Source organism: Podarcis vaucheri (assembly GCF_965113315.1).
Source record: "Podarcis vaucheri genome assembly, chromosome: 1".
In the NCBI taxonomy this organism is placed as follows: Eukaryota; Metazoa; Chordata; class Lepidosauria; order Squamata; family Lacertidae; genus Podarcis; species Podarcis vaucheri.
Window position 1 is genome coordinate 46393888 of NC_138759.1, and position 21162 is coordinate 46415049.

General features: G+C 43.2%; 1 protein-coding gene across 4 annotated transcripts in view; it reads right to left on the minus strand.

Annotated features, from left to right (window-relative positions):
- Positions 1-2011: 2011 nt before the first annotated feature.
- Positions 2012-21162, minus strand: part of LOC309541604 (cytosolic phospholipase A2 epsilon-like) — a 46096-nt gene continuing 26945 nt past the window's right edge. For 3 of the 4 annotated variants that reach the window (XM_082239635.1, XM_082239634.1, XM_082239636.1), the window contains 13 exons: positions 20879-21042; positions 18840-18920; positions 17545-17582; positions 17133-17268; positions 15358-15494; positions 13383-13605; positions 12600-12714; positions 11221-11358; positions 10249-10356; positions 8183-8380; positions 5681-5847; positions 4854-5040; positions 2012-2686 (listed from right to left, as the gene is read on the minus strand). In XM_082239635.1, the coding sequence (XP_082095761.1) occupies positions 2466-2686; positions 4854-5040; positions 5681-5847; positions 8183-8380; positions 10249-10356; positions 11221-11358; positions 12600-12714; positions 13383-13605; positions 15358-15494; positions 17133-17268; positions 17545-17582; positions 18840-18920; positions 20879-21042 (1913 nt within the window). In that variant the 3' untranslated portion in view covers positions 2012-2465. The remainder of the gene's footprint in view (positions 2687-4853; positions 5041-5680; positions 5848-8182; positions 8381-10248; positions 10357-11220; positions 11359-12599; positions 12715-13382; positions 13606-15357; positions 15495-17132; positions 17269-17544; positions 17583-18839; positions 18921-20878; positions 21043-21162) is intronic. The other variant, XM_082239637.1, reaches the window with a different exon arrangement.

A 21162-nucleotide genomic window follows, 5' to 3' on the forward strand; every position in this document is an offset into this window, starting at 1 on the left:
ACCAATGAGACGGAAACATGGAAGGTGCCTAAAGAAGCCAGGGTGGCTATCTAAAGAACTTTTAACTGAATTAAGATTAAAAAAGGATGTGTACAAAAAATGGAAAAGGGGGGAAACCACCAAAGAGGAATTCAAACAAATAGCCAGCACGTGTAGACACAAAGTCAGAAAAGCTAAAGCACAGAATGAACTCAGGCTTGCTAGAGAGGTTAAAAGCAACAAAAAAGGCTTTTATGGGTATGTTCGTAGCAAAAGGAAGAACAAAGAAACAATGGGGTCACTCAGAGGAGAAGATGGTGAAATGCAAACAGGGGACACAGAAAGGGCTGAACTACTCAATGCCTTCTTTGCCTCAGTCTTCTCCGATAAAGAAAACAATGCCCGACCTGAAGAATTTGGAGCAAATGATTCAGCAAAGGAAACACAGCCCAGAATAACTAAGGAGATAGTACAAGAATATTTGGCTAGTTTAGATGTATTCAAGTCTCCAGGGCCAGATGAACTGCATCCAAGAGTATTAAAAGAACTGGCAGATGTGATCTCAGAACCACTGGCAGTCATCTTTGAGAATTCCTGGAGAACAGGCGAAGTCCCGGCAGACTGGAGGAGGGCAAATGTTGTCCCTATTTTCAAAAAGGGGAAAAGAGAGGACCCAAATAATTACCGCCCAGTCAGTCTGACATCAATAGCAGGGAAGATTCTGGAGCAGATCATTAAGCAAACAGTCTGTGAACACCTACAAAGGAATGCTGTGATCACCAATAGTCAGCATGGATTTCTGAAAAATAAGTCATGTCAGACTAACCTGATCTCGTTTTTTGACAGAATTACAAGCCTGGTAGATGAAGGGAACGCAGTGGATGTAGCCTACCTTGATTTCAGCAAGGCATTTGACAAGGTGCCCCATGATATTCTTGTAAAGAAGCTGGTAAAATGTGGTCTTGACTATGCTACCACTCAGTGGATTTGTAACTGGCTGACTGACCGAACCCAAAGGGTGCTCATCAATGGTTCCTCTTCATCCTGGAGAAGAGTGACTAGTGGGGTGCCACAGGGTTCTGTCTTGGGCCCGGTCTTATTCAACATCTTTATCAACGACTTGGATGATGGACTCAAGGGCATCCTGATCAAATTTGCAGATGACACCAAACTGGGAGGGGTGGCTAACACCCCAGAGGACAGGATCACACTTCAAAATGACCTTGACAGATTAGAGAACTGGGCAAAAATAAACAAGATGAATTTTAACAGGGAGAAATGTAAAGTATTGCACTTGGGCAAAAAAAATGAGAGGCACAAATACAAGATGGGTGACACCTGGCTTGAGAGCAGTACATGTGAAAAGGATCTAGGAGTCTTGGTTGACCACAAACTTGACATGAGCCAACAGTGTGACGCGGCAGCTAAAAAAGCCAATGCAATTCTGGGCTGCATCAATAGGAGTATAGCATCTAGATCAAGGGAAGTAATAGTGCCACTGTATTCTGCTCTGGTCAGACCACACCTGGAGTACTGTGTCCAGTTCTGGGCACCACAATTCAAGAAGGACACTGACAAACTGGAACGTGTCCAGAGGAGGGCAACCAAAATGGTCAAAGGCCTGGAAACGATGCCTTATGAGGAACGGCTAAGGGAGCTGGGCATGTTTAGCCTGGAGAAGAGGAGGTTAAGGGGTGATATGATAGCCATGTTCAAATATATAAAAGGATGTCACATAGAGGAGGGAGAAAGGTTGTTTTCTGCTGCTCCAGAGAAGCGGACACGGAGCAATGGAGCCAAACTACAAGAAAGAAGATTCCACCTAAACATTAGGAAGAACTTCCTGACAGTAAGAGCTGTTCGACGGTGGAATTTGCTGCCAAGGAGTGTGGTGGAGTCTCCTACTTTGGAGGTCTTTAAGCAGAGGCTTGACAACCATATGTCAGGAGTGCTCTGATGGTGTTTCCTGCTTGGCAGGGGGTTGGACTCGATGGCCCTTATGGTCTCTTCCAACTCTATGATTCTATGAGAGGGGAGTTCTCTTCTGGTTTGTTTGATCGGTAATGGCTGCTTCATATTGCCATCATCAAGTGACAATCATGCATTTATGAACAAAACCTAAGACCTGAAACTTAGAGGCCTATTATAGATATTCGTATTTTGTCAATGGCTTTTGTCTCTAAGCTTCGGTTGCTGAGGCAATATAACTCAGGTCTATATTTTAGCAAAGCCTCTGTAGTGCTGGACCTGAGCCTAAGACGACCATGTTCCAGCCCCTCATTGGTGACCAATTGCGAGTAGATGTCTCTCAGTCACTATCTCCCAATTTGTTTCCTACCATATTTGTATGCAAACAAAATAACAGAGCACCTTGGTACACTTGGGGCACATAAATCACAAATAATAATCAGCAAGTTCCCATCTCTGTAATACTGGAAAGTGGCAGAAAATGCAGAAAATACATTTGGAGAGGGTTAAGAAGAGAGTCACAGAGACTGTTGCTTTTGCTGCTTCTTTCGTTGTACTGCTGTACGCAGAGCCTGAAGAATCATATGTTGATTATTGAGGATATTGTAGTCGGTCAAATTTAACAGCTTGTTGAAATTAGCCTCTGAATACTGCAGCGCACCAGTAGCAAATGGGGTAAATACGGTGCTGCTGACATCAACTTGGCCTTCCTCCATCTCACTAGGACTGCGTTCTACACCTATGGAAACAAGATGGAAGGAAATAATGTGTGCTATAATCCATATGATATGCAGTTATCTTTTTTGCCATTTTAGTAGAATCAGTAAAATAAGTAATTTACTTCGCATTGAGATCAAGGAGAAAGACAGGAACTGGGGGTGGGATGTGTGTGGATAAGCTCAACATCAGGATTTTCAGAAAATGGCACCCCTAAATAAATCAGAGCTGAGGAACCTCTGGCACCCTAGATGTTGTTGATGTGCTGGTCCAGGGGGGAGGTTACCATGGGGCGAGGTCCAGGACCTGAGTTGAGGGTCGCCGGACAGTCCTCCTCGGCCAAAGCAGGGTCCACAGCAAGAAGCCGGGCAAGGACAGGAACTCTGGGGGAACAGGACTGGATGCTGGCCGAAACAGCTCATCAACGACGTTGCTCCCGCAACCTGGGACCGGGCTGACTGGCCTTTATCTTCTCTGAGGCCAGGGGCGGTCCCGGCCCCCAGGAGACCCGCCTCTCCTGGCCTTAAGGTGAGCACTCCTCCTGGGGAAAACCAGTTCCCTTCGCCTCTCTGCCCTGAGCCTCTGCAGTTCAGGAGAGGCTGAAGGGTTACTGGACCCAGGGGGAGACTCACCTGTAGGTACTGAGTCCTCAACCACCTCCGGAGCCAGAGTGGATTCACCTGGTGCCTGCTCCTGAGGATCCGGCACAGGTGCAGGCGCCTCAGAATCAAGGCCCTGCCCCAGTTCAGCCAGCCCTGGAGGTGGGGACTCCTGTGCAGGCTGGGATTCCTCCGGTTCAACCTCTGAATCAGATTCCCAGGCCATCACAGTTGAGCTATAACTCTCACTATTCTGACCACTGACCATGTTGGCTGGGGCTGGTGGGTCCAACAATATATGGAGAGCCGCAAGCCCCCCCCCCCCATTCCCTGGTCAATAACTTCTAATTTCATTAGAACATTGAACTAAGTTGAGAGGTGGGTGTGTGGGTGTGTAATGCCTCGCAAGAGCAGCCAAGCTTCACATTCTTTTCAAGGAGTCAGAGAGGAGAGTATGAGCATATTCATCCCTGCCTGTTAATTGCTCAGCCACTTCAGTTTCCGGTGAGAAACTGGCAAGAAATCTCTGCCCATTTGACATAACCTCGTCTTGGTAAAACACGCTGTCAGAATGGATGAGATGAGGAAAATCTTGAAGGTAACTGAAACCAATTTGAGGTTGTGATGGTTGGGCGATTGTGTTTATGGTCTATATTTGTATGTATTTATAATGAAGAGGAGAAGATCTCCATCTGCCACATTCATCTCGGTTTTTAATGCAGCAGTGCAACAAGTGCTGAGTGAATGGGTTGAAGACTAGAAGTTGAAGGCTAGAAGCTAGAAGGAAGATTTGATAAAGTAGACTGGGTTGGGGATAAAAGATGATGAGCCAGTGGAACAAAAGAAGACAGACTGAAGTGAGGATGTTACATAGAACCCAGGGTCCATGACCCAAACAGCCACCATGCAGATGGAGGACAGGACCTCACACACCCAGAGCTGCTCTTTTGTTTCCACTGCAGCACTTGCTACTGCCAAAGTGACAACACACTTTTCAAATTGAGCAGTGGATTTTCACTTGGGCAGCATAGAGTGCCATTGTACTTAACCCAAGGTACCACTGTGTGTGTGTGTGTGTGTGTGTGTGTGTGTGTGTGTGTGTGTGTGTGTATAGTAAGGTAAAGGGACCCCTGACCATTAGGTCCAGTCGTGACTGACTCTGGGGTTGCGGTGCTCATCTCACTTTATTGGTCAAGGAAGCCAGTGTACAGCTTCCAGGTCATGTGGCCAGCATGGCGAACCTGAGCAGTGCATGGAAACACCGTTTACCTTCCTGCCAGAGTGGTACCTATTTATCTACTTGCACTTTGATGTGCTTTCGAACTGCTAGGCTGGCAGGAGCAGGGACCGAGCAACGGGAGGTCACCCCATCACAGGGATTCAAACCACCGACCTTCTGATCAGCAAGCCCTAGGCTCTGTGGTTTAACCCAGAGCGCCACCTGCATCCCCATATATATATATATATATATATATATATATATATATATATATATGCATGTGTGTGTGTGTGTATAGGTGTCAGTCATGAAAATAAGCAGATAAGAAAGTCATGTTGTCTTCAGGAAGACTATTGCTCTTCTTTACTCACCAGGAGCTTTGTATTTTTGGAAGGTATCGCATACCAGGGGAAAATACAGCAATATGGGAGCCTTTGGACTCTCTGCTTTGTCGAAGAGGTAGCATTCCTTGAGATGCTTCCTGTCTTCATCTGTCAGCACAACCTTGGGAAATGGAATGCCCTGCTCCGCATAGTATTTTGTAGCTAGATCCAATGGCTAGAGCATTAAACATGAACAACATCAGAACCCAAAGAGATATGGTTACAGCTTTCCTTCCTCAAAAGCTAGTAGTTGCACTAGAAGGATGATATGGCACTTATCAGGGATATTTGGGGTATGGGTACTCTTGTCTTGGCATAGGTAGGTGGATCAGATTTTCTAGCACTATGAGTCTATAAAATTGTGATGATGAAGGAGGACACAATAATAATTTTCCAAGGTCCGGTCTGTCTAGGACGTCCACTGTCCTCTCCCAGGGGCTGTTTCTCTTTTGCTTGTTCTCACTCTCTTTCAATGAAAATACTGAGGATCAGAAAGCAAAGCCATCTTTCTCCACATTACTTCCCTTGTAAGAAGACTGTGTAAAAAGCTGAAGCTAGATCTTTGGTGGTAGGGAGAAATGGGGACCACCTGCCTGCCCCCCAGCATTACTCCATATGACTCAGTCGTACTTGCAAGAAGAAAAAAAGAATCCATTTTGGTATCAAATGTGAAATTATACCAAATAACTATATGGCATAGCACAAGTTCTTTTTCAAGCTCTTCCAGTCTTCTGTTAATATTTGAAGTAAAAAATTAATGAAAAGATGAATGGTTATGGTCAAGTTGCTAAAGATAATAAAAAGACTCTTCTCACCAATGTCTGTGATCCTCCACTATAATTTAAATGCAAAATAAGGTCCACTTTCCTCTCTGGCCTCAGAAGCGGTGGACAGCTGGTATTGATGAAAAAAGCTGTGTCTGTCAGTTCCAAATATTCTGGTGTTTCATTCAATTTGTTGGGGAAATTATCTAGTACAGTATCTGAAAGGCAAATTCTTTAGCTTTATATGCAATGTTGCAAAGAAAATTTGTATATGTTATTAAAGACCAGGAGGACTCAATTAATTATGTATCATTAACAGGTTAATGATACTACAGTGCAACCTTAATTTACTTATTCATATTTTATATTCTCTACATAGATGCCTCTTTTGATAACAGGTACCGTATTTTTCGCTCTATTGGACGCACCGGACCACAGGACGCACCTAGTTTTTAGAGGGGGAAATCAAGGAAAAAAATATTATCCCCCCCCCAGCCCCAAAGAGCAACGGACAGGCTGCATGCAGCCTGTCCACTTCTCCCAGAGCTTCTCGGGGCTGCGGGGGAAGCCCGGGTTCCCCCCCCCAGCCCCAAAGAGCAAAGAAGCCAAGACAGCGTGCGGGATCCATAGCCGCGCAACCTCTCCAGCCAGGAGCTAAACCTCTCCAGTGCAGCTAAAGAAGACAAGGCAGCAAGCGCGATCCATCCCGCTCACTGCCTTGGCTTCTTCTTTAGCCTTGCGCAGCATCTTTAGTCTTGCGCAACGGGATGGATTGCGCCCGCTGTCCACCGGGGCTGGACTAGATGACTCCTGGGGTTCCCTTCCAACCCTGCAATTCTATGACCTCGGAAGGTGTTTGGGGTCTCCACCACTGGAGGCTTTTAAGCAGCGGTTGGGGGACCATCTGCCTGGCGTTCTTTAGCTGTGATTCCTACATTGTGAGGGGGCTGGGCTAGATGACCCTTGGGTGGCCCTCCCAACTCTATACAGTTCTGCGGCAGGAGATCCACAGCCACTTCACACAATGCCCACTCCCAATTTTCATCTGAGAGACATGTGTCTCTCAGTACCCCCCTACCTGCCACACTTCCCCCACCCCACTTAAGCTGAGGGAATTCCTGCCCAGAGAAACTCCCAGCAATCAAGGAGGAGGAATCCGCTGCAGCCGTGAGCAGCGGAGGATCCATGGTCCCCTTCCTTCCCTCCTCCGTGGTTGCTTTGAAGCAGGAAAGTGGGAGAGGAGCTGCTTACACGAGTGTAAGCTGCTCCCCTCCCACTTTGCTGCTTCAAAGGGAGCCTGGGAGGAGGGAATCTGCTGCAGCCTCGAGCAGCGAAGAGGATCCATGGGTCCCCTCTTTCCCTCCTCCGTGGTTGCTTTGAAGGAGGAAAGTGGGAGAGGAGCTGCTTACACAAGTAAGCGTGACAAAGCTGCATCTGGCGAGCCAGCGCAGCACACAGAACGCCGTTTACCTTCCTGCTGGTAAGCGGTACCTATTTATCTACTTGCACCCAGGGGTGCTTTCGAACTGCTAGGTTGGCAGGCGCTGGGACCGAGCAGCGGGAGCGCACCCCGCCGCGGGGATTCGAACCGCCGACCTTTCGATCGGCAAGCCCTAGGCGCTGAGGCTTTTACCCACAGCGCCACCCGCGTCCCCTCCAGTAGTAGAGGTTTACTAAGGCATAAATTTTACAGTTCTTTGCTAGGTCCCTAGCAAGGCTCAACTTAGCTCACTTTAGAGAAAAATCCAGTTATAGCATAAAAAAAAATAACACTGCATAAATATAAAAAGAAAGTAAGGAATAGAAGTCAGTAGAAGAATGAGAAACTGCTCACTGGGCAGTAGATATACCAAAAGAAGGGCTTTGCACCTTTATACAATATGCATGTGTGCTGGGACCCAGGGTCTTTTGCCTCACCAATTTCACTACTGACTCTCTGTTGCTTCCCCCCCCAAAAAAAAAATTGTCCCCGGATTCATTGAAAAAAATCTGGTAACCATAGGCTAGAACCCAAACCAATGGCTTCAAGTTGCAAGAAAGGAGATTCCAAATGAACATCAGAAAGAACTTTCTGACAGTAAGAGCTGTTCAACAGTGGAATGGACTCCCTTGGGAGGTTGTGGACTCTCCTTCATTTGGGATTTTTAAGCAGATATTATATGGCCATCTGTCATAGATGCTTTAGTTGAGATTCCTACATTGAGGGAGTTGGATGCCCTCAGGATCCCTTCCAACATTACAATTCTATGATTCTGTGAAGAGGATGTGGCCCTTGATCAGGGAACATTTGTGCACCAAGGCATATGCCCAGCACCATCTTGAGGCTATTTCTGCCCTGCCACCACTACTGGGCAAAGAGGCTGATTAACTGAAATGTGGATGGAAAAAGAAGTGGAGGCTAACTTGGGAGCTGGCAACTGTTGACCAAGGAGGCAGAGGATTAGTTGTTTCTCCTCAGCTGAGAAATATGTGACAGGATTATAAGACATATCCAATACAAAAGAAAAGTGGGGGGAGAGAAGAGATCTGGGTAATCTAGTGCAAAGGAATTACCTTTCCACATTGAAAACCTGTCATTCTCCAAATATTTATCGTTGACTTGGAGGCCCCTCATGAAATTGCCATATTTTGCAACAATTGGCCGCATTGTTACAACATCTCTAAGCACATCAGTGAGGCTTCCGCTGGGGGTGAAGAGGCGTGTTGGCTGCACATCTGGCCTGCGAGGCATGCTGGGCAGAGTACCATCTTCTGTGGAACACATGACAATTTTGTTTAGATCCCTTACTCAAAATGCACCTTGATAGTACCAATACAACTACTGCTGCTACTAGAGGGAGCAGGTGGCACTGTGGTCTAAACCACTGACCCTCTTGGGATTGCTGATCAGAAGGTCGGTGGTTCAAATCCCCATTGCTCTGTCCCAGCTTCTGCCAACCTAGCAGTTCAAAAGCACACCAGTGCAAGTAGATAAATACGTACCTCTGCGACAGGAAGGTAAATGGTGTTTCTGTGCGCTCCCTCGGCCTGAAATCAAGATGAGCACTGCAACCCCATAGTCGCCTTTGACCAGACTTAACTGTCCAGAGGTCCTTTACCTTTTTATCTTTTTATTGCTACTACTATTAACTGCAGCGGGACACAGGTGGTGCTGTGGGTTAAACCACAGAGCCTAGCACTTGCTGATCAGAAGGTCAGTGGTTTGAATCCCTGCGATGGGGTGAGCTCCTGTTGCTCGGTCCCAGCTCCTGCCAACCTAGCAGTTCAAAAGCACGTCAAAGTGCAAGTAGATAAATGGGTACTGCTCCGGCAGGAAGGTAAACGGTGTTTCCGTGCGTTGCTCTGGTTTGCCAGAAGTGGCTTAGTCATGCTGGCCACATGACCCAGAAGCTGCCTGCAGACAAACGCCAGCTCTCTCGGCCAATAAAGAGAGATGAGCGCCGCAACCCCAGTGTCGGTCATGACTGGACCTAATGGTCAGGGGTCTCTTTACCTTTACTATTAACAATACTTAATGTTTCAAAGGCATGTTTTTGCTGTGTGTCTTTAAAATCAGATAGGGCTATACTTTAGTCTGTTTACTCTTCAATCCATTTTTAAGCAACCTCTATGTCATACAGTCCCACTCCCCTAAATTATCCTCTACTTTAATGATCCAAAATAGGCCAAAATAATTTACTAGCTTTGGGCATTTAACTATAAATCATGGCATTTAACTATAAATTATAACAAATCTAAGATCCAACTGTTTGCTAAAGACCACGGGAAATGTAGTTTCCTCCTCACAGACCGACCATTCCCTGTACCCTTAACAAACTACTGTTCCCAGGGGTGCCAACATGAATAAAATATTGCAAGGGGCGGGTAAGCCCCACCCTGCATAATCGATCACATGACTGAGCTCACCTGTACCATTTGAAGGGCAATGGCCATTAACTTTGTGGGGACTCAGTGCCCTCAAATATTTTATTGGGGAGGGCGAAGGGACCTTGGCGCCTAGGAGTTGCCTGCTATCACAGTCCCCAAGATTCTTTGAGAGGAAGCTGTGCACTTTAAATGTATAATGTGGATCTTCCCAGAATGCCTTACTTGAAAGAAATATATCTTTATTTAAGCAGGTAAAAGCACAGGCTCAGCAGTAGACACAGTGCTCAAGAATCACAATTCCAGTGTTCAGGAACAGGTGTCCCACCCAATGAACTTTCCCACCCCCTCCAAGCTTTTAAAAGGAGGTATGGAGTGGTCATTTGAGACTCTCTAGCCTTGTGGGGTGGTTGTATCTGCTCCCATCTGTGAAGGTGGCGCCCAGTTATAGGCAACAAGACTGCAGCCACCTATTCAGGCTCCTGCCATAGCTGATCAAAGTCTTCCCCAGTCTCCACTAAGGCTCTCTGCTCTGCAGGAAGGTCAGAGGGGAGAGTCAGCATCGTGCTCTACCTTCCAAAGTGACTGGAGAGATTCCCCCCCCCCGCTCCTCCTACCCATGTCCCACAAATTCAGCTCTTTCCCTGTTTCTTCCTCCTCCCTCAGAGCCACCCAAGCTTGATCCCAACAGTGCTGCGTGGCTCATGACAGAGCCCAAGATACATTAACCAAAGAAGAAATGATGTTCTACTGACCAATATCCACCACTCTGTCTCTTGTCCACCTGTGCCAGAAGTCTTCTGAACAGTCAGCTAAGTACAATGCATCCAGCAAACTTTGGGAATATATATTACTCAACATGCCTGAGAAGCATAGAAAATGCAAAAGTAAAATAAAAACCATTTGATCTCAGAGCTTTGATGTAATTTCCAGGTGATGGTAAAGAGGGTGTTGCATTTGTTTCTTTCATTTATTGTTTTGAAATGGATATCATGTTCACTAATATTTTACTAATGACTGTGTTTACTATTTCCTGTCGTCAGTGCTATTTTTCTAGGGGAAAAAGGTGCCAGAACTCATCACAAATGCCTCCCTTATTCTTTTATAATGGCAATGGTGCCCATCTGAGAGGTGCCAGAACTGAAAAAAGCCTGTAGTGCAGTTCTCATTCCCATCAGTAATGTGTGAAAGATGAGTACATAGTACAAAAAAAACCTGTGCGAGTGGTAAGGCGTCAATTTCAAAATACAGGCAACTAAAACAATATAGATTTTGTTGGTATCTCTGTTCAGGTCTTCAAAGACCACCTCTCTCCATATGACTCTGTGTTCAGCATCTGAGGCCCTTCTTCATGTGTCTCCTCCACAAAAGGTCCAGGAGGTGGCAACACGAGAAAGGGCCTTCTCTGCAGTGGCTCCCCATCTGTGGAATGCTCTCCCCAGGGAGGTTCAGCTGGCACCTTCATTATACACCTTTAGGTGCCAGGCGAAAATGTTCCTCTTTAACCAGGCCTTTGGCTGATTAACATTTTATATCTCTATTAAATGTATTTGTGGGAGAGGGGTTATTTCTTTGTGGGGTTTTTTTTTTTTGTTCTTGTTTTTATCTTGTGCTTTTACACTGCATGTTGTATTTTGTGCTTTTATATTGTATTTTTATGTTGTGAACCACCCTGAGATCTGTGGATGAAGGGCGGTATTCAAATTTCATAAATAATAATAAGTCACCTTGCATGTAACAGAGCTCAGATTCCGGCAGCTTCTTTGTCAAGTGGCCCATGTAGAACTGACTTCCAAAATGTTCCACATTAATGAAAGCTCCATATTTCAAGAAGCCTGCTTCATAGGGAGTAAATTCCACCCACTCTGCAAACAACCATATAAAAATATTTGTTAAGTACATTATAATTATTGTGAAAGACAGGTAAGAAATCTAATAAATGAATGATGTAATAATTACACTGTAGGGAATATTGCAATAAAATCTGCATTCTACTTCTGTATAATAATCATAATTAACCGTTTCAATGGATTTGGAAATCACAACTCCCCATCCCTCTTACAGAAACTCTACACCTATCAGCCAATCTCCCATTCCCACCACCCTTCTGAGTAATACCCCTCCCCACCCTCTCACTATATATAAGGGTCTGGTGACTTCTGTTTCAGTGTATCTGAAGAAGTGTGCATGCACACGAAAGCTTATACCCAGAACAAACTTAGTTGGTCTCTAAGGTGCTACTGGACAATTTTTAAAATATTTTTTTTTAATATCTCTCTAACAGCATTCATGCAGCAGCTGCTCCACGTGGCAGCCATAATGTGTTACTACACCTTCCTAAATGGGTCACCTTCATCTACAGCTGACAGTGAAGTGGAAACTCTCTGTGCAACAAGAGTAATTTACAAAGTAAGCCAGTACACAGGGCTATCACTGTATGGGAGCACTTTCCATGTGATTATTGTTTCAAGTATAAAGGTAAAGGGACCCCTGACCATTAGGTCCAGTCGTGGCCGACTCTGGGGTTGCGGCGCTCATCTCGCTTTATTGGCCGAGGGAGCCGGCGTACAGCTTCCGGGTCATGTGGCCAGCATGACTAAGCCGCTTCTGCTGAACCAGAGCAGTGCACGGAAACGCTGTTTACCTTCCCGCCAGAGCGGTACCTATTTATCTACTTGCTCTTTGACATGCTTTCGAACTGCTAAGTTGGCAGGAGCAGGGACCGAGCAACGGGAGCTCACCCCGTCGTGGGGATTCAAACCGCCGACCTTCTGATCAGCAGGTCCTAGGCTCTGTGGTTTAACCCACAGCGCCACCCATGTCCCATTGTTTCAAGTATAGAGCAGGCCTAAAATGAGGGAGAATGAGTACTCAAGAGCATTCAGTGTGGTATCAAAGACTAACAGGACTTATTAATTGCTCAAGATCCAAGGATTCTCTTAGGATTTTGAAACAAAGGTATAATTCTGTATAAAAATGTACACAACACACAATCTGTGCTGCACCATCGCCAGGAGATTTAGTATCTATTAGTGGGGAAATGTCAACCAATAGTCTTCGCCTGGACCCCTGCCTTTGAAGCAAGCTCAAATAATTTTGTCCCTACCTTTAAAATCTAGAGTGCTGTATCTTTCTTTGACATTGAGAGCAAGGTAGATGGGAAGTGGGTTCTGACCCAGATTCACAGCCTGTCGTTGATCTGAGAGCTTGTGATGATTGGGCTGTTTGAGAAAAAGCAGTAGTCAGCAGAAGAGACATTAACCCAAATAAATTTCACAAAGAACCTGTCATAATACATCTTGGCATCCTCATCTTGGGTCAGACCCAGACTTTGCTCCTTACCTATGAGAGGCAACGTCTGCCAATTCCTCCTTCCCACTGCAGTTGCCAGTACCACCTCGGACAGTACTCTAGAGTGTTGGGAGATCTTGTTATGGATGCTTTAGCTGAGATGCCTTCATTGCAGGGGATTGGACTAGATGACTCTTGGGTTCCCTACAACTTTACAATTCTATGATTTCCTGACCTCTCCTCTCCAAGCATACCCCATAAATCTGTTCTGGGTCCCCCATAACCTTCCAGATCAAATGTATGGGGCACACAGGAGACATACAGAGAGAGGACAGAAAAGTTCCATTGACCAGCTAAATCTCTTTGTGATGGTGAAAACGGTTCAATGGGTACTGCCCAATGTTTTAATATATTTAGATGCAAGCTTGTGTTCTTGTTTACATCCAAACTCTTCACAACAGGTGTGCTATCAATGTAAACTAAAGAAATAATAGCAAACACCCTTTCCCCTTTCTGTGCTTAATTTGTTTCACATTTTCCCCATATGCCAGCCCACATTATGCTTCCCACCCACCTCCAAAACGTATTAATACAATACCTCATCATTAAACATGGATTCAATAATGAGCCCCCAGAGATCTATAAAAGAGAGCTTATATCCATCTCGGTGCCTCTGACACATTTCCTTTTCATAGTATGTTAAGTGCCTCCGAGAAAAACAGGAAAGCTTGTTTTTCATGACATGTTTCCGAGCATCACTGATATGCGCTTCCAAATCTTTTTGCGACCAATTGGCATCTTCATATAAATTTCTCATGGTCCTAAGGAAAATAAATTTTAAAAGGAGAAAAAAGGAGAAGCTAAAATTGAAATTGGTCACAGACTTTGGGCAAATACAAATGGCCACTTATCAACTGGCAGCTAATCGTGTTAGGGGTGCTCAAGGAATTTTTTGCATCCACGTTCTAAGGCAAACTCACCTGATCTGCACCCCATGAACTATTGTGCAGATCAGAATGTGTCCTTCCTTAGAAAGCTAATTGTTTGAGTTGGCCTGGAGGTGCTTTTTAAAAAAGGCACAACTTTGAAAAAGGTATAGCTACTCCAAGCAGTTGGAAAGCACAGCATCTGCCACTGTGCACATTGAAAATGAGACTGTAAATGCCCCTAGAGCAATGGGATACAAGGACATCCCATTTCTCTCAAGGACCCATATTGGTCCCAGAGACATTTGCTCTCAGGAGTGTTTGCAGCCCCATTTTCAATCCACTCAGAGGAAGCCATGCTGTCACCTGTTTTAAAAAGAAGAAAATAAATGTCAAAAGCAGGCCTAGGGCCACCCCACAACTGTCTGTCTGTATGTCTTTTTTTCTGGGTTAGAATGTTATTCAGAGTTCTTATGGGGGCAGGAATGCAAATTTAAACAGGAATGGAACAGAATAGAATTAAAATGAATACATATGAAAGTGAATTAGACTAAACTGTCTATCCCAAACTCGACCCTTCAGATGTTTTGGGACTACAATTCCCATCATCCCTGACCACTGGTCATGTTACCTAGGGATGATGGGAGTTGTAGCCCCAAAACATCTGGAGGGCCAAATTTGGGGATGCTTGGTCTATGCCTAGTTGATGTGACTATTCAATGAGCAACTCATCTGGAACATCCTGCCAATCAGTTAGGAGCATTTTATCACACATCTGGACACAATCAACAATCCAGGGAAGCAAAGGACCAGTTAAAATTATCCTCACCAATTTTCATAATAAGTTTCCACATCACTTTCATATATAAAACAAGTTTTCACTGAAATACTGTTTGGTTCAAAGGATTTTGCAAATCTGAAGCAAACAGCAACGAAGGTCATGTTACCCACCCTCTCCTCAAAATAATAATAATAATAATAATAATAATAATAATAATAATAATAATCTGACTCTTAACTGATTTCAAAGTTGCTAAAGATTCCTAAACAATGTAAGTTGTTGTTGCTTAAGTCGGAAGCTTTTCAAAAGGGTTGCCCATGGTCATATCAAGACTAGGAAACTGTTGCATTGCAGTTTAGTCTCAGCATCTGACAATATTTGAAATGCATATATATAGTACTTCATTTCCCTAGAACTACAGACTCCGTTTTTTATTTCTGTTTTTCTAATCACACTGAGTATATTTTCCATTAATTAATAAATCTGAAAAAGGGGAGGTAGTTGTGTTGACAAGGCTTGGTTCATTGAATCAGGACCATGAAGTCACCAGGCTTATTTTGTGATTTTTTTTAAAAAAAATCCTTGGTAAATTTGCACAAATAATTTTTTTTTGTTTGGTTTTATAAAGTGACTGTTATGCTAAACAAAGAAGGAGTGGCAGGGGCTATCCAGGGGAGGTACAGAAAGGCTTGCTTCTATTTCATGTGGTACAAAGTTTTCCATGGATGTTGAACGCTAAACAACAACTGAAGGGATACACATAAAATGTGCCGTCACCTCATGTGATTACCCCATGGCAGAAGGTTGTAAGGAAATTCTGCGGGTCTGGATACATCCCTAATAGTTTTGCTCCATGTTCTCCTTACCATGTTGTGCCAGATAAACCAGCGGTGTATGAAATACAGTCTAAGAGATTCAGCTTCTGGAGAGCTAATAGGCTGCCGTACATCGCAATCATGGATCTTACGCTACCTGCTGTTGTCATCACAGCCACAATGGGAACCTGAATAAATTTGAGAGCAGTTATTCCCAAATTTGCAGAAGTGGGAAGATTGAAGGACTGAGCAGAATCTCACACACACTTTTTTTAAAACAAAAAAGCTTAATCACATATCTGAAAACCTCATCAGGAATGGAAGGTTCTATCAATTTCAGTTTCTCTAACTTTCCTTAGTCTTAAATTGAGTTCACTACATTTCCATTTATCTATATATTTAAATAAAATGTTCTCACAAAATTCGCCAGCATTTTAGTACACATCTTTATATGCAATTTTGCCAAAGATACACAGTTTTTGTTGAAGAACTGCATCACAAAATGAGGAGAAATGTGGATCTTGGTTTTGGTTCTGGTACCTTGGCTATGGAATGCCCTCCCCATTTCCATTTGCTGAGCACCATGCTTCATTTTGGCCTTTTGTGAGGGGACATTAAAATGGAAGGTGCAGGAACTGCTGCTGCTTGGGCTGCCTCCTAAGTTGTCTGTTTCCCAGCTTGCTCACATGAAAGCACAGGTGAGTTGGGGGAGATGTCAACAGCTGTGGAGCATTACACAGATGCTGACAGCATCCCCAAAATACAGGGCACTGAAGTGTTGAAGTGAGGGTCCTAGGAAATTAATGAGCGAAGGCGAACAGAATCTGAAGGAGTAAAAAGGACAAGCCAATACTCTTACGGAAGGAGGGAGAGAGAGAAAAAGTGAAGGCAGAAGGATAAGTGGGTCGGCTGCAAGCACAGCCAGAGCAAAGAATGATTAAGAGCAATTCTGGGTTGTTCAGAGTTATGCCAAACCAGGTAGCAAACACTGTACAATACCATAGGCTGGTGAAGAGAACCAATACACTACAGGGGGGAAACCACATGGTGTAGGTAGGCAGGAAAGCTCTACATTATGGGATATGAGATAGAAAATGTGTCCTGCGGTGAAAAGGGATTTCCAAGAGCTAGTGGTACAGGTCCCCCCAGGTAGTCCTGGGACTCTCAGGATCCTTGGGACCTAAAGAAGATGAATTCTGACAATGGTGAATACAGTTCAAGATAGGCAAGTGTATAATGATGCACACCAGGGCAAACAAATCTTAACAGAATCATTTATCAACTTCTGCTCACACAATCTAGGCTTCTCACTCTTTTTCTGTCTCCATACACCTCCCCACAGTGTGGGGAGCTTTAGACTTCCAGAGCTCTCCCTTCAGGGCCCAACTCTCCACTCATCCTCCTCCCACTAGGGATTAACTTTAAAGATGTGTACGGCAAACAATTATTTTATGTTACAATAGTATACATGAATGTGTAAGATATTATGAAAGAATTAGACCATATGAAATAGACCTTCTTGGTTGTGGCGCCCGCCCTGTGGAACACCCTCCCATCAGATGTCGAGGAAATAAAAACTATCTTGACATTTAGAAGACATCTGAAGGCAGCCCTGTTTAGGGAAGTTTTTAATGACTGAAGTTTTAATGTACTTTTAATCTTTGTTGGAAGCCGCCCAGAGTGGCTGGGGAAACTCAGCCAGATGGGTGGGGTATAAATAAATTATTATTATTATGCATGGATGAACATGTGGCATGGACATATGGTATATGAATCCCTTTGCCACCGTTTTCTCTGCTCATCTTACATTGTGGTGGACATTATACCTCATCATCCTGCAGATCATCTTGAAGATTAAGGGCATTTTTCAAAGCAGCAGCAACGTATTTCTTGCGCTTACAAATGAAGTCCTGCTCCTCTGGGCATACATCAAATCCCAAGCGCATGTCTAGGTCATTCTGGCTAAATGATACAAACTCATATCATAAACCTGAGCAGCTGAATACACATAGCTTGAAACATCAGAAGTTGAACCCATGCCTTCCCCCATTCCTACACAAAGTGCTTTAGCACTACATGCATACCTGTAAAAGCCAAGTAGAGAAGGATGTTCAGACGGGAAGGTTACTTTTAAAGCAATTTCAGAAAGCTGCAAATTCTGTTAAATTTTAGACACACACACACACACACACGGCAAAGATTGAACTGCAAAGTCACTGCAAGGAGAAAAATGCTTACCAGTTTTCTGCTGTCACAAATACATTATATGCTTTGTCCTATAATAAAAATAAAAAAGTTATGATTTCCATAATCTTCAAAAGAATTTTGTTTGTTCTCCTCCTTTAATAAAGGAGGAGATGCAGGTTCAGTGCTTATCCACATGCTTTCCATAATCCAGATGATTTCCATAATCTTCAAAAGAATTTTGTTTGTTCTCCTCCTTTAATAAAGGAGGAGATGCAGGTTCAGTGCTTATCCATTCTCTGACCTGTTTCAGATTTCAAACCTGTAACACCCACAATGTCCAACCTGATGATCATAATAAATAATAAGTTGAACCATCCTAACGTGATGTCTTGCAATTCATTGCTCTCGGACTCCATCAGTTCAGTTTACACAAGGGAAGTATGCTTTACAAAATGCATATACAGTGGTACATACGTTTCATGTTACATACCCTTCAGGTTACAGACTCCGCTAACCCAGAAATATTACCTCGGGTTAAGAACTTTGCTTCAGTATGAGAACAGAAATCATGCTCCAGCGGTGCGGCAGCATCAGGAGGCCCCATTAGCTAAAGTGGTGTTTCAGGTTAAGAACAGTTTCAGGTTAAGAACAGACCTCCAGAACGAATTAAGTACTTAACCCGAGGTACCACTGTAACAGTAACTTACAACATTCATGCAACAGACCATTCAGGGAGTTAACTTCAGGTTATGAAGAATAAGTCCACAGATGCAGGTTCAGTGCTTATCCATTCTCTGACCTGTTTCAGATTTCAAACCTGTAACACCCACAATGTCCATCTCTGTGTATCTGTGTATCTCCATCTCTTTGTACACTGCATTTTGCCCCTATCTCAGAACTACTTTCAAACTTACACTGGCTCCCTGCACGCAAAATGGCTGCTTCATTCATTTCAACAGAAGGCCAAATGTGCGTGCAAATTATTTCAGACCGATGGATCAGCTCTCTCTATTAAAAATAATGGGGAGTCCTATGCATACAAAAGGTTTGAGCACATACAGATCCCACCACTGGAAGAATCAACGGTCAGCTACAATCCAGACAAGCAAATTACTAAACCACATTTTCTCCATTTACAGGTAGGTAGCTGTGTTGGTCTGCCGTAGTTAGAACAAAATAAAAAAATTCCCTCCAGTAGCACCTTAGAGACCAACTAAGTTTGTTATTGGTATGGGCTTTCGTGTGCATGCACATTTCTTCAACCTTCCTGACCAGGTGCTCTCCAGATGTTCTGGACTACAACACACATAGAAAACAAAATAAAATTGTTTGCAATCAGGACTCACGTTTGATATTTCCACTCTCTCTCCTATGCGAAGCTGATTCAAGGGCAAAGTTAGGGAGTTTGTGTGCCCTTTATCTGAACACTGAAGGAGGAAAAACAAATAGTCACAACAGAATATGTTTTTAAAACCAAAAGGCATATTGCTTACCTAAACGTTGCCTGTCTCCTACTGCAATGACTAGAGAGCAGAATTACTAGTAATGGATATATTGTGTAAACAGCACAAATTAAATTACATAATTCTGTGCAGAATTCCCCCCCTTTACATCATTTTTTCCTATTATTATTCTTATTAGAATACCTTTTTATTGGATTTCATAAACAAGAATCATAGGAATAATGAATGACCAAGTTTTTGCATGTCATTTGTGTATCACAAAAATAGCATATTAAATTTGCAGTAATATCTACAGCATATGGTTCATTATTAGTGCTCAATGTATAAGTTCATGAATTTGTTTAAACAAAAACAAAGGGGAAACATGTCAACTGTAGTTTATTTGTTAATCTCTCAAGGAAGGATATTTCCCAGACTGTTTTGTACCAATTGCCTAATCTTGTGCCAGAAAGGTCTTTCCAGTGTCTGGTTATGTTGCTTACTAATAAATAAATAAATGGCTCACTAATTCTTTATTATGTAAATCCAGATTGCTGCCTTGAAATATATTTAATAAAGCTCATTCTGGTTTGACTTCCAATTGTTTTATTAATTTCTTTAAATATCATATTCCAGAAAGGCTGGATTTTTGTACATTCCCACCACATGTGGAGATTTCATTCATTCATTCATTCATTTTGTATACCACCCTTTGTAGATCTCAGGACGGTTCACAGCATAAAAATACAAGCCCCACCAGCAATGTGGTGAGGCACCAGAATGAATCATTGCCAGCTTCCTGGGGGTGTTATCATTTGTTTTTATTAGAGATAATAGGGCCCAGATGTATTTAAGATTTTACTAAATATTCATAACTAAGTCCCATCAAAAGCAATAGGACAACTAACTTCTATTCGTTTTAATGGGTCATGACTAGGGATGGATGAATTTGTCAATATCATTTTCTCTTTGTTTCTCACTATTCCCATATTTAGTTCAGTTCTCAATAGTTCACCAGTTTGCATTTTTAAAATAGCATGTTAGTGCATTTTTGCCTAATATACATATTTTTGCAAAGCCATTTTTCCTAATATGTCTTTTTCTATATTGTTTTCATGAAAATATGCATTTGTATGCACATCTTACCCTAGCAGATGCATTCTTGATACGCATTACTTGACTGGAAAACTGCACTGCAAAATTCAGAGAAGCACACATTTTGCAGGATGACTGTGTTTTGGTTTGTGTACTATTTCAGAAACCACAAATTAAGTGGATTCCTTAAACGCAAACTGAACTGAATTTCTCTTCCATCTCTATGATCAAGTGTAACTGGTCATTAAATTTTGCATTGACTGATAAGCAATTGATATGGGAGCACCTGATTCTAGGTCCTTTAAACCTAGCTCGCTGCATTCCAAACATCTGAATGTGTGACGCCTGCACAGGGAATCTCTTAAGTACAGTACAATGGAGCACGTTATCCTTAAAAGGCCAGCTTTTGCATTTCCTTGTTTGTTTGAAACCAACTACTATGGCCTTATTATGACTGCATAAAACTAATTACGAATATGTAACCTGGAGGTGACATTTTTGCCAGATACAAAGCTGGGCATTGCAGGATAGGGTGCAGCTTCCATGTTTGGTGGGGCATTCACTATTGTGCCCACCTCCCTCCCTATTTCCCATAGCTTCTGTTGCCTCTCTCCTAATTTCAGTTTATGGTTTCTAATGCCATTCATAACTTCCCCATGCCCCTAGTCCTTGTAAAAAAAAAATCCACATTCCTTAGAAAAACCAAATTGTAAAAGCAGAACTAAATTGTGAAATAAGCAAAGAGTATGCAATTTGCTTGACTTGTGCTAAGTATTCTGGCCAGCACAGCCTGAAGATTTTATTGATGGTGTTCAGCTTAGCATTTGAAATGGGTGACCACTACTTACACAAAAGCAGCATTTCTTTGGGAATTCCACTTCCAAGTGTGGGTTACAGTACTTGACATAGTGGAACACTGCGGAGTTTGGTGGGTCATATCTAGAACCATCGCCCAGTAAAATGCTCTGAGTATCTTCAAGGGATCCTTTCAATGTAAATGTGAATTCTTCTCCTGAGTGCAGAGCAGAGAACACAAAAGAACTTCAGTATTAAAGTACACAGAAGCAGTGCCAAACTTAGATTCACAAAATGTTGAGGGGTATGCGTACCTCTGTGTAGAATCATAGAATCA